The sequence below is a fragment of the Lepidochelys kempii genome, chromosome 3, assembly GCF_965140285.1.
Source record: "Lepidochelys kempii isolate rLepKem1 chromosome 3, rLepKem1.hap1, whole genome shotgun sequence".
Classification (NCBI taxonomy): Eukaryota; Metazoa; Chordata; order Testudines; family Cheloniidae; genus Lepidochelys; species Lepidochelys kempii.
Genome location: NC_136382.1, coordinates 187,357,472 through 187,371,144, shown reverse-complemented (window position 1 = coordinate 187,371,144; position 13,673 = coordinate 187,357,472). Strand labels below are relative to the sequence as shown.

The 13,673-nt window shown below is 44.9% G+C and overlaps 2 protein-coding genes across 3 annotated transcripts in view; both read left to right on the top strand.

Moving 5' to 3' along the window:
• Positions 1-3,768, top strand: part of PNPT1 (polyribonucleotide nucleotidyltransferase 1) — a 71,752-nt gene extending 67,984 nt beyond the window's left edge. The window contains exon 29 of the mRNA XM_078852329.1: positions 3,713-3,768. The gene's annotated coding sequence lies outside the window, so the exon portion shown is untranslated. The remainder of the gene's footprint in view (positions 1-3,712) is intronic.
• The window catches only part of PPP4R3B (protein phosphatase 4 regulatory subunit 3B), a 74,917-nt gene continuing 63,206 nt past the window's right edge, over positions 1,963-13,673 (top strand). Inside the window, exons 1-2 of one of the 2 annotated variants that reach the window (XM_073339327.2) lie at positions 1,963-2,397; positions 3,713-3,768. In XM_073339327.2, coding sequence (XP_073195428.1) covers positions 2,256-2,397; positions 3,713-3,768 — 198 coding nt within the window. In that variant the 5' untranslated portion in view covers positions 1,963-2,255. The remainder of the gene's footprint in view (positions 2,398-3,712; positions 3,769-13,673) is intronic. The other variant, XM_073339325.2, reaches the window with a different exon arrangement.

Below are 13,673 nucleotides of genomic sequence, written 5' to 3'. Positions count from 1 at the left end.
CTCCCGAGATTGAGTTTGTCTGCCTTAGGTGTGGCTGTGAGGACTGCATCAAGAGCACTATAAAACTGTTCCTTGTTATCTTCCTCATCATCAAGTGTTGGGGCGTATGCACTGATGACTAGCATATTGGCTGTTGCTGAGCTTGAGCTGAACAGTCATGAGACGCTCGCTGATCCCCGCCCGGGAAGCTCCAAAAGCAGACTGGCTATGTTATTTTTGGTGGCAAAGCCAATCCTGTGAATGTGTCTCTCTTCAGGTGGCTTTCCTTTCCAAAAGAAGGTGTAGCCACCTCTGTCCTCTTTTAATTGGTGCTTATCAGCCTGGTGGGTCTCACTAAGAGCTGCAATGTCAATGTTGAGTCTTGCCAGTTCTCTGGCAATTATGGCAGTTCTTCTTTCTGGGTATTCACTGTGGTGAGAGTCCATAAGAGTGTGGACATTCCAGGTGGCGAAATTCATTGTCTTATATCTCTTGTTTCGGCTGCAGAGTTGAGTGATCCCACGGGATGCGTTGATCCAGTCAGAAGAGTATGAGACAGCCTATGTTTGGGTGTGCAGAGGGGATCCTAAAAAGGCCTGTTCAGTCACAGCCTCTGCTGCCGAAATGCACTTCTCTCTCATCCAAGCGCAAGACTATTGTCACATGGCTGTCACCTATGTGTAGATTTATGACTAAAGACTCCCAGAGATTACTGCTCTTGTCTTCACCGACACTTGTCTGTCGCCACAGAGATTGTGTGGGTATGAACCCTTTGGCAGAGGCCTGCGTGTGAAATCTTTTACTGTGGGGAAACCGGTGTGCAGGTGGTGACCACATGAGACTTGGCAGGAGGAAAACCCTGACCCAGGGGCAAGGAGATCCAAGTCAACCAGGGGCCTCCCTCCTGCTGCAGCCCTCACTCACCTTCACAGCTGCAGAGTACTAAAAGGTCCTCTATATGCACCTGATCCACCGTTGGGATCTTGTTAAGTTTGGACAGGTGTTAGGCAGGAGCTTCGCCTCAGACTTGCTCACCAAGCGGGACTCTAGCAGGAGTATGATAGCCCTGAGGGTCTTTAGCCCATACAACCCTCTCCACCATGACAAGGTTATGGTCCATCAGAGCTCTGCTCTCCCCCTCCCCCCCCCATGAAGTGGAGAGAGGTGGGTCAGCAAGTGTCTCAGGGGCTGGTGTTAGATTCCATTGGGGTCCAAGCTGGGGGGGGGGGTTGTCATTGGGGGACTTAGTTCATGGGGACAGGGATAGCTCAGTGGTTTGAGCATTGCCCTGCTAATCCCAGGGTTGTGAGTTCAATCCTTGAGGGGGCCATTTAGGGATCTGGGGCAAAAATTGGGGCTTGGTCCTGCATTGAGCAAGTTGTTGGACTAGATGACCTCCTGAGGTCCCTTCCAACCCTGATATTCTATGATTCTATGACAGTGCGCTCAGGGCCCTAGGAGCCATTGAACCAAATTGTGAACCCTATGTGATGGAAACAACTGCTGGAAATGGCCCACCTTGATTATCACTGCAAAAGGTTGTTTTTTTTTCCTCTCCTGCTGGTAATAGCTCACTTTACTGATCACTCTCATTGCAGTGTATATGGTAATACCTATTGTTTCATGTTCTCTGTGTATACAAATCTCCCCACTGTATTTTCCACTACATGCATCCGATGAAGTGAGCTGTAGCTCACGAAAGCTTATGCTCCAATAAATTTGTTAGTCTCTAAAGTGCCACAAGTCCTCCTTTTCTTTTTGCGAATACAGACTAACAGGGCTGCTACTTTGAAACCTACTTCAAGACAGGGGTGCTACTGCATGCTTAGTTCCAGCACCTCTGAATGGGGGACAGGGGTCGATTCTGTCCCTGGACTCAGAAAGGGGGGAAGGGGCTGAGGTCAGTGGTGGGAGGTTGTTATAGTGTGTTGGAGAGGGGAAGGCGGACTCAAGGCCGGCTACTATAGCCCGCCCCCTCCGTCCTCTCAGAAGCAGCGCGTGAGCTCTCGGCCACCGTAGCCCCTGCGAGTGGAGCCCGTGGCACGCGCTGCTGAAAGGAAGAGAAAGACAGGAGAGTCGGGTTACAAGATGGCGGCCGCGCTGTGGTAGCTGCTGAGGCTGCGGCGCGGAGTGAGGGGGCCGGGCTGGGGGCTCAACTTTCCCCTCTTCAGGGAGCCATGAAAAGTGGAGTGTTAAAGACCCCGCTCTGCCCGTGAGCGACTCCCCGACCCCGCGGAGGCGGCGAGCCGGCGTGGAGACCCTGGTCGGGCTCCACCATGTCGGACACCCGGCGGCGGGTGAAGGTCTATACCCTCAATGAGGACCGGCAATGGGACGACAGGGGTACCGGGCACGTCTCCTCCACCTACGTGGAGCGGCTCAAGGGGATGTCGCTGCTGGTGCGGGCCGAGTCGGACGGTGAGAGCGGAGCCAGGAGCTGCGGGGAGGCCTAGGCCCTGCCTGCCGGGAAGGGGGCCTGCGGCTTGGCCCCCGTGGTGCCCTTCCCACCCTGTCCGGTCGTTACCCGGCTTACACATTCACAGGGTTGGGCCTGGCTGCTGGGACAACGGGTCTGGGGAAGGGGAGAAAATGTGACAACTCCCCCGTCCAGCGACCCGCAAACACTGACCCCGCCACAGCCTCCTAGTATGACAAAGCCCCAGGGATTGACACTCCATTCCTCCATGGGTCGGGCTTATGAGAGGGAGTCTCCCCCGTTCCCAGAGAGGCAGCGTCTCTATGGCTTCTTCCTCCTGCCTCCAAACTTTCCTTCTCCAGTGAGGCCGAGAGTGGTCTACACTGAAGTGACTCCAAACGCTTCCTTAACGTTACCACCAGTGACTGAGTCTGGCAACCCTAACCTAGCAGTGAGTGACGAAGAAGTCTATTTAAGTGACGCCCCTTGTTCAATTTTCTTTTTTTTTTTTTTAACATTCCCAGATTAATCAATATTCTGTGGGGGTTCCCCATCTCCCCAGTGGTTTTCTTTTTTTCTGGTCCATGCAGGGAATTTCTTTTTGTAAATAAATTCTCTGTTTTGGAAAGGTGAAACTCCTGCTGGTGTGGGGGTTTTTTTTTGTTTGTTTACTTGCTTTTTGTTTTTTTCAATTGTGTATTTAAGTTCACCTAGAAAAATATTTTTTAAGAAGAAAAAAATCATGGTGTCAGCTTTGTCAGCTGACAGGTGCTAATGTGCTAAATAAACCTTCTGAGGTCTGGTATAGATTACTCTGGACTTGTTGCCAGGATACATATGTTACTTACACAAAATAAAGTCTTTGGGTTTATAGAGTCTAGATTTTTCATTTCTGAAGGGCACCTCAAGGAGATATGAGCAAAAAAATGCACATTCGTGTGTGGGCAAGTAAATTTTTATTATAAATTGCTTGTTGTTTAGTAGTAGTTAGCATTGATTTATAAAACGTTCTTCACAATTGTCAGATTACTGTACAGGATAGCAGAAAAATAGCAATACACAGAACATTGAGTCTAAAGTAAATGAAATTGTGTTTTAAATTTAAATCCAAATATTTTATTTTGGCTTTGCCTGTTACCTGGCTTATTCAGAAGGTGTAGAGATTTCCATTAAAATGCAAAATATTCTCTTAGACTGGCTAGAAGATTTAGATTAATTAGAAAATAATATATTTATTGGCACATGGCCAGTTGTAAGGGCCATGGAGATGTTTGTTTTATTAAACTTCCTAAATATAATTCCTTATTACCTTTTCAGGTTCTCTATTGTTGGAATCAAAGATAAATCCAAACACTGCATATCAAAAACAGCAGGCAAGTACCAGCTTCCTTTGTCCTATCATTTTGCACTGAATTTGGCACAAAAATGAATGCTGATTTACAGAAAAGGGCAAAAGGTTCACTGTATAGATTTGTTGATGTTTGTTTTCTGTGTAGGTTGAAAAATTGTTTGCAAACTTTGAAAAATTGTACTTCTATTAATGCTATAATTCAAGGTGTTTGGTGAAAGGGGCTGTTGGTTGATAGGCATTTTGGGGAATATCTTGAACTCATGAAAGGAAGGATACTTAAATATGGAGTATACATATAATTGATTCCTTTTTTATTTTTGCTATTAACCCAATATTGAATTAAGTGATTATTTCAAACAGGAAAATAAAGCCTCCACCAGCAGCATTTCAACATACTGGTTATTTCTTTAGTTCTTTTTCTGAAAATGACATCAAGGAATCTGCCTCTACAATGTGGCTTTTTTTATTATTGTTCAGGCCCACCTGCTAGCCTGACCTAACTAAGCTGACTAGCCAGGGTTAAATACACTTGCACACCACCATCTTTTGAAGGCATGCCTTCTGTAAATCAAAAGAATAAAACAGTTTGGCGCTGAATTTAACATAATGTCAACCTTCTAGTGATCTATTTAAAAAGTCATGTACTATGTTTCTCTTGCCTTTATTACCTGTTTTTTCCCCTTCTATTACTTCCCTTTTTTCGTTTGTCTTTTCCTATCTGTTATAGAAAATGTTGTCCTCATTGGTTTTTTGCTGCTTTTCTTTTTCCATCCGCCCCCTTTTTCTCCACAGTAGATTCTCTACCTCTTTTTTATCCAGGTTCTCATATTAGTATCCATTACCATAGTTTCTGAGCACTTCCCACCAGTAAAAAAACAGTAATACTTTTCGACCCTTGCCACAAAGAGGCAAGCTGAGGTTTTCTAATTAATACAAAATATCAGACTGTCGTGTACTGTTGCAAGAGAACTTGAGTAAACAGGTTTGCATTAGTTCTGAATGTAGCAAGATCATTGATCAACATTATTTGATCTGGCAGTGAGCTCCATAGTCTTGGCTCAAGTTCCCATGAAGGTTCTTCATCTCCCATGGTCACAAGTTTCTACCTACTGAATGGTGGTTTAATTGCTTCAGTGGAGTATAGCTGTCGTGGGGAGGTCATGATTGCAGAGAAGAGGGATGGTTTCTAAGATGGGGAGAGGGATAGCTCAGTGGTTTGAGCATTGGCCTGCTAAACCCAATCCTTGAGGGGGCCATTTAGGGATTTGGGGCAAAAATTGGGGATTGGTCCTGCTTTGAGCAGGGGGTTGGACTAGATGACCTCCTGAGGTCCCTTCAAATCCTGATATTCTATGATTCTATGATAGTTGAGTCCATTTTTATGCTGCGTTTTGAAAATCAAGATAGCCTTGGAGTGGACTCTGTGTTCAGTAGAGATAGTGCACAGAGAATTAATACTGAATGCAATACCGAATGCAGATTGTATTGCTGAACAGGTGTGTTGGTTTGTTCTGAATTCTCTCTTTAAGATTTCATATTGTCACCTATGATTCTGGCGTCTGAGAACCTTCCATATAAAATCAATAGGACTTCAGCCCTGGGGACTTCAGGCAGCAGGGCTTGGGCAAGTCTACACACCAGCCCGCTTTGGGGTCCCAACCCACAGTTTGAGAACTGCTGTCATATGCTGATGCGCAATTGTTTACTTCTTGTACAGTGAAAATATTTGCAAACTCTTAATCTGTTAAATACACAAATAAAATATTTAACCTTCTGTCTCTTCTTCTAAGGGTATGTATGTACTGCAGATAAAGGTATAACTGTAGCACGGGTAGGCATATCTATGCTAGCTTGGGTAACAATAGTAGTGAATGTGTGGCAGCATGAGCTTCAGTGCAGCTAGCCACTCTAGCACAAGCCTGACATGGACCCTGAGTAAGTACTCAAGTTGCAACCCCATGCCAGGGTCCATGTCTTCATTGTAATTATTACCTGAACCAGCTAGATTCAACTTAGCAGTGATATCTCTACCCACACTATAGTTACACCTGCATTTGTGGTGTGGATGTACCTAAGTTTGTATTGACACATGCTGCAGAAAAAAAATTATCTTCAAATTACAGTAAGCAAAAACAAATTGTAGACTTGAGTTGAAAAGGCCCAATGCTCATTTTGCTGAAAAAAACACATGTAAACTTGATTTTTAAAATAAAATTTAAAAAATGCTTCCAGGTTAATTTTTAGAGGAACTATTGCATTTAATATATTTAGGGATATTTTCTCTTTATGGAAAAAAAATTTGTCATGTGAAAAGTGCAGATTGACTACAGAATCTGAAACAGCATAGGCATCAGCAATGTAGAGTACTCCACACTGCTGCAGGAGTGTGTTTAACCATGATTTGGGGTATGTCTTCCATATAGAGTTAAGTTGATTAATCTTCACTCAAGTTACTCCTCTCAAGTTAGCTCTAGTGAGAGCGACCACATTGTGAAATAACACTTGAGTTGTCGTGTTTGTAGTGGCACAGTATTCGTGTATGGCACTTAGGCTTCTGGGGGCACATCCTATGGTTCTTAGTGCTTCAGTATGCTGAGTCACTCTATAAATTCTTTTTCAGTGTATTGTAGAAGAACTTGTCTGTTCTTTCTGGGCATGTGCGCAGAAGTGGTGTTAGTCTGGCAACACTAAATTAAAATTAGTTTATGCCAGAGGTTGGGCATGGGACTCTCCTTTTGGAAGAAGGAGGCTGATGTAGGGTATGAGATGCAGTGGTGAACATTTTTGTACTGACTTGTTCCCATGAGAAAGCAGCAGTGTGGTTTTTTGTTTGTTTGTTTTTTTCCCCCTAAGAGGAGTGCACAGAGGTGGAGGGGAGATAGCTGGGGGATTGTGGAAAGTATTGGAAGACTAGCTGCGTTTGAGTCGCGCTAGCCTGTATCCACACTTCGAAGTGGTCATGTTAGCAACTGACGATTTGTGTTCATTTGGGTTTTAGCCTACACTCCCTGTTGTGCCCGCCAACTCAAGCAGCACTGTACTTGAGTGAAGGATTTTTTGTGTGTGGATCAGCGTCAAATTAGGGGCAACATTCAAGCTTCAGCAGGAATTAACTTTGCATTGAAGAGAAGCCCTCTCTTAAAATGAGAAAGTAATTAAGTTTCTGTGCCTCTTCAGTCTTTGGCAATGATGCTAAGGCCTTAATTAAAAGTTAGGTTGACATAGCTGGCTCTCAGGGGTGAGAAAAATTCATACCCTTGAAAACCATAGCCATGCTGACCTAACCTCTGGTATAGACACAGATAGGAAGAATTCTTCTGTGAACCTAGTGACTTCCTCTCAGGGAGGTGGATTATGTACAGCAACAGAAAAAAACATTCTACATAGGACCAGCACCACAGCTATGCCACTGTAGCAGTCACTGTGTAAACATGGCCTAAGTATGGTAGTTGTGTGCTCTCTTTATGTTATGAGGGACTAAATAGGTGGCCTTCAACATAATGAACACCTGTTAAATGGTGATGGGCTTGATCATTTTTCTATTCTATGCACAGAAGAGAGCTAGATCAGGTGCTTCTGAGATAAGAAGGCAGGGAGGAGCAGTGACAGCTCTATGGCATTCTTTCCTTTTCTCCTTTTTCATTCCCATGGAAGACTCTCCAGAGATGCACTGGGTATGTCAAAACTAGGTAGCCCCCCGCCTGTTTTTTTAAACCATGGGTTAATTGCTAAGTTATTTTTGTAAACTCCCCGGACAATTCAGTGATCCATAGGAAGAAGAAAAAACACTTAGCGCCTCACTCAAATGTGTTTGGGGTGTCCAGCCTAGCCTTTACAAATGTTTGAAGTACCTCAAGTTAACTGGCAATGTCTGTCTTGTCTACACAGTAAAATTATACTGGTATAAGCTAAGGAAAGGTATAAATTTAAACTTAGGGTATGTCTGCACTGGCAAGTTTCTGCACCACAAGTTATACACTTTTATTAAAATGCTGGAACTAAACTGCTGTTGTGTGTCCACACTGCGCTCCTTGTGACGCTGGAGCGCATCCACATTAGCAGCTCTTGAAACGGCAAAGAAAACAGTGCATTGTGGTAGCTATTCCACTGTGCAACTGGCCGCAGGGTGCTTTGGGAAGGGTTTGCAATACCTCATGGGGCGGGCACAGTGTCACATGATGCAGGTTTCCCAATCCTATTGTTCCATGGGCATCCTACTACATTGCCAGCTGCTTTTCAACTGAAGTGTGGGAGGGGGAAGAGTGTGTGTGTCTATGAATGAATGAACAGGGAGAGGGACAGAGTGTTTGTCAGTATGCTGTCTTGTAAGTTCAGACAGCAGAAGGAAGCAACCGGTTCTGGGGCGGGGCAGGCGTACGTACACGCACAATGCTCCTCTGTGTTCAACAGCACGAGCATTCCACAGTAATGGTGTGCTTTGTGTCCCAGAGCAGATCAGCAGACAAGGGCTGTCAGAAACAGTGCTTTGAAAGGGGAGGGGAGCATGTCTCCAGGGCAGCCAAGTTCAAAACAATGAGCAGAGCGGTTACTTGAGGCATTGTGGGACAGCTAAGGAGGCCAATTACAGCACAGAAAGCAATCAAGTGTCTACACTGGCAATAGAGCGCTGGAGCCTCTGCGCTAATAGCCTTACAACTCTTGTTGAGGTGGTTTTTATGTTTTGGTTTGGTTTTTTTCCTCAGCACTGCAACTGAGGAGTTTCTGCACGCAAAGTGGCTTGGCAGCGTGTACACGTCTTTAGTTTGAGCACAAAAAGCTGCTTTACGTGCAGAGACTTGCCAGTGTAGACAAGCCCTTACATAGTTATACTAGTATGATTCCGTGTGTGGATTTTCTGGAGCAATAGTGGCTTTTTGGGTTTAGCTAACGTTACTTTGGAAGTGGTTTAAACCAAACAGGAAAAAGCTTTCAGAATAAGAGTGTCCCTACAGTGAGTTATACCACTATAACTATGTTGGTTTAACTGTATTGGTCTGAATTAACTGGTAAACTTTCCCAAAAAGAGAAGCCCTAACTCAAGGCAATAAAGTCTAGTGAAGTCAAACACACTGTAGGCAGACATCTACTTCAGCCCAGTGAGAGTAGTGTACCAAAGATAATGTTGACCCACTCAGCAGTGTCTTGTGATGGCTCCACTTTATACTGGAACACCTCACAAATAGGGTTTCGGAAAGTGCTTGATGGCCAGAGGAGGGGGAGCTGCCATGGCTTCACAGGGTTCCGTGCTGCCCTCTGATGGAGGCCAGGGCTGGGCTGGTTTGGTCTATGACTTGTGGCTGGTACTCCGCCTCTGCTGGGACATCTATTTGTGGGCCAAACAATCAACCTGTTTTACTGCGAGAGACATTATGTTGGTTTGGCCCAAGTAATTATTAGGGAGAAATGCTATAAGATGCCTCAGTTTCCTGTTCCTGGTATGGATATTCCCCATGTTGAGTTTTGGTCACTATTAATTCAGAGATGAGACTTTAGGTGGTATTACCAACTCCTGATCTATTCAGTTCCCTAAATTTTAGTATGTAGTTCTACTGCAAAACTACTTAACTTCTTTGCATAAGTTTCTCTGTTTGTCTACCGTTAGAAGGCCTGTTTCTTTTCACGGTCTTCAAAGTTGCAATTTCTTAATATATATCTCCACATCATTAAATATATATTATCACCACAGCATCCCCCCAAAACCAAGAAAAACTAGGCATCGCCTCCTTATAAAGTAGCTAGCATTTTTGTAAATGGATGTCAGTGGAGCTGAGCTTGATCCTAGCTATGGCTGGACTTAGCCCTCTGCAAAGGTTTGTCTTCATCGTAACAAGAAACTTTTGCAAGGATTATTTTTCCTTGAATCTGTCCAGTAAATTAAAAGGATCCCTCTACTCCTTTGGGTTCACTGTTTGCTAACACGAGTGGGCAGGATGAGTTATTACAGAGGAAAAGAATCAACTAGGGAACTTGTAGAGTACAGTAGCAGCGTCCACATGGGCACTTAGGGCGTGGCACAGCTGTGTAGTGTGAGGTAGATTTACACCGCAGACTGCCATGAACTTGTGTTTGTATAGACAAATCCTGACTAAAAATACATAACTCCAGTATCATCGTAGAGTAACTTAATGAATAACTTGTTAAAAAATATATTGTACAGTATATAAACTTGTAGTTCTAAAAGATTTGCCTCTTCACAGGTGGAATGATTTAAATCAAAGCAATTTTAATCATTTAAATAATTTGTTTTAATTGTATTTTGCATTTGTACTTTTTAGTTATTTTCCTAAAGAAAGGTTGGTTTTCTGCAAACCAGGAAGAAACACTATATTTGTACACATTTATTTAAGTCGTTACACAATTCATGTCATGGATTCAGATTCTTAATACTTTTCATAGAATCATAGAATATCAGGGTTGGAAGGGACCCCAGAAGGTCATCTAGTCCAACCCCCTGCTCAAAGCAGGACCAATTCCCAGTTAAATCATCCCAGCCAGGGCTTTGTCAAGCCTGACCTTAAAAACCTCTAAGGAAGGAGATTCTGTCACCTCCCTAGGTAACGCATTCCAGTGTTTCACCACCCTCTTAGTGAAAAAGTTTTTCCTAATATCCAATCTAAACCTCCCCCACTGCAACTTGAGACCATTACTCCTCGTTCTGTCATCTGCTACCATTGAGAACAGTCTAGAGCCATCCTCTTTGGAACCCCCTTTCAGGTAGTTGAAAGCAGCTATCAAATCCCCCCTCATTCTTCTCTTCTGCAGGCTAAACAATCCCAGCTCCCTCAGCCTCTCCTCATAACTCATGTGTTCCAGTCCCCTAATCATTTTTGTTGCCCTTCGCTGGACTCTCTCCAATTTATCCACATCCTTCTTGAAGTGTGGGGCCCAAAACTGGACACAATACTCCAGATGAGGCCTCACCAATGTCGAATAGAGGGGAACGATCACGTCCCTCGATCTGCTCGCTATGCCCCTACTTATACATCCCAAAATGCCATTGGCCTTCTTGGCAACAAGGGCACACTGCTGACTCATATCCAGCTTCTCGTCCACTGTCACCCCTAGGTCCTTTTCTGCAGAACTGCTGCCTAGCCATTCGGTCCCTAGTCTGTAGCTGTGCATTGGGTTCTTCCGTCCTAAGTGCAGGACCCTGCACTTATCCTTATTGAACCTCATCAGATTCCTTTTGGCCCAATCTTCCAATTGGTCTAGGTCCTTCTGTATCCTATCCCTCCCCTCCAGCGTATCTACCACTCCTCCCAGTTTAGTATCATCCGCAAATTTGCTGAGAGTGCAATCCACACCATCCTCCTGATCATTTATGAAGATATTGAATAAAACCGGCCCCAGGACCGACCCTTGGGGCACTCCACTTGATACCGGCTGCCAACTAGACATGGAGCCATTGATCACTACCCGTTGAGCCCGACAATTTAGCCAGCTTTCTACCCACCTTATAGTGCATTCATCCAGCCCATACTTCCTTAACTTGCTGACAAGAATACTATGGGAGACCGTGTCAAAAGCTTTGCTAAAGTCAAGAAACAATACATCCACTGCTTTCCCTTCATCCACAGAACCAGTAATCTCATCATAAAAGGCGATTAGATTAGTCAGGCATGACCTTCCCTTGGTGAATCCATGCTGGCTGTTCCTGATCACTTTCCTCTCATGTAAGTACTTCAGGATTGATTCTTTGAGGACCTGCTCCATGATTTTTCCAGGGACTGAGGTGAGGCTGACTGGCCTGTAGTTCCCAGGATCTTCCTTCTTCCCTTTTTTAAAGATTGGCACTACATTAGCCTTTTCCACTCATCCGGGACTTCCCCGGTTCGCCACGAGTTTTCAAAGATAATGGCCAGTGGCTCTGCAATCACAGCCGCCAATTCCTTCAGCACTCTCGGATGCAACTCGTCCGGCCCCATGGACTTGTGCACGTCCAGCTTTTCTAAATAGTCCCTAACCGCCTCTATCTCCACAGAGGGCTGGCCATCTCTTCCGCATTTTGTGATGCCCAGCGCAGCAGTCTGGGAGCTGACCTTGTTAGTGAAAACAGAGGCAAAAAAAGCATTGAGTACATTAGCTTTTTCCACATCCTCTGTCACTAGGTTGCCTCCCTCATTCAGTAAGGGGCCCACACATTCCTTGGCTTTCTTCTTGTTGCCAACATACCTGAAGAAACCCTTCTTGTTACTCTTGACATCTCTGGCTAGCTGCAGCTCCAGGTGCGATTTGGCCCTCCTGATAACATTCCTACATGCCCGAGCAATATTTTTATACTCTTCCCTGGTCATATGTCCAACCTTCCACTTCTTGTAAGCTTCTTTTTTATGTTTAAGATCCGCTAGGATTTCACCATTAAGCCAAGTTGGTCGCCTGCCATATTTACTATTCTTTCGACTCATCGGGATGGTTTGTCCCTGTAACCTCAACAGGGATTCCTTGAAATACAGCCAGCTCTCCTGGACTCCTTTCCCCTTCAAGTTAGTCCCCCAGGGGATCCTGGCCATCCGTTCCCTGAGGGAGTCGAAGTCTGCTTTCCTGAAGTCCAGGGTCCGTATCCTGCTGCTTACCTTTGTTCCCTGCGTCAGGATCCTGAACTCAACCAACTCATGGTCACTGCCTCCCAGATTCCCATCCACTTTTGCTTCCCCCACTAATTCTACCCGGTTTGTGAGCAGCAGGTCAAGAAAAGCACCCCCCCTAGTTGGCTCCTCTAGCACTTGCGCCAGGAAATTGTCCCCTACGCTTTCCAAAAACTTCCTGGATTGTCTATGCACCGCTGTATTGCTCTCCCAGCAGATATCAGGAAAATTAAAGTCACCCATGAGAATCAGGGCATGCGATCTAGTAGCTTCCGTGAGCTGCCGGAAGAAAGCCTCATCCACCTCATCCCCCTGGTCCGGTGGTCTATAGCAGACTCCCACCACTACATCACTCTTGTTGCACACACTTCTAAACTTAATCCAGAGACACTCAGGTTTTTCTGCAGTTTCGTACCGGAGCTCTGAGCAGTCATACTGCTCCCTTACATACAGTGCTACTCCCCCACCTTTTCTGCCCTGCCTGTCCTTCCTGAACAGTTTATAACCATCCATGACAGTACTCCAGTCATATGAGTTATCCCACCAAGTCTCTGTTATTCCGATCACGTCATAGTTCCTTGACATCACCAGGACCTCCAGTTCTCCCTGCTTGTTTCCAAGGCTTTGTGCATTTGTATATAAGCACTTGAGATAACCTGTTGATCGCCCCTCATTGCCAGTATGAGGCAGGAGCCCTCCCCTCACAGACATTCCTGCCTGTGCTTCCTCCCGGTATCCCGCTTTCCCACTTACCTCAGGGCTTTGGTCTCCTTCCCCCGGTGAACCTAGTTTAAAGCCCTCCTCACTAGGTTAGCCAGCCTGCTGGCAAAGATGCTCTTCCCTCTCTTCGTAAGATGGAGCCCGTCTCTACCCAGCACTCCTCCTTCATGGAACACCATCCCATGGTCAAAGAAACCAAAGCCTTCTCTCCGACACCATCTGCGTAGCCATTCGTTGACTTCCACGATTCGACGCTCCCTACCTAGGCCTTTTCCTTCCACGGGGAGGATGGACGAGAACACCACTTGCGCCTCCAACTCCTTTATTCTTCTTCCTTTTGTTAGAAAACGGTGAATAATGCATTTCTAATTTACTAGATTAATTTTTTTACTTGTGCTTTGTGTCAAGCACCATTTGAATGGGAATTTTAATGAAATTAAAATGCAAAAAAGGGGGATGTTAAAGTTATTTAAAATTAGCTAAATGAAAATACCTTAAATGTGCTGGATACGTTTAAAAAAAGATTATTAATAATTTTTAAATGAAAAACATGTTTTAGCACGATACGTCTTATATGCAGTTAATGAATTGAACTGATTGTTTCTTGCCACCATGTGCTTTG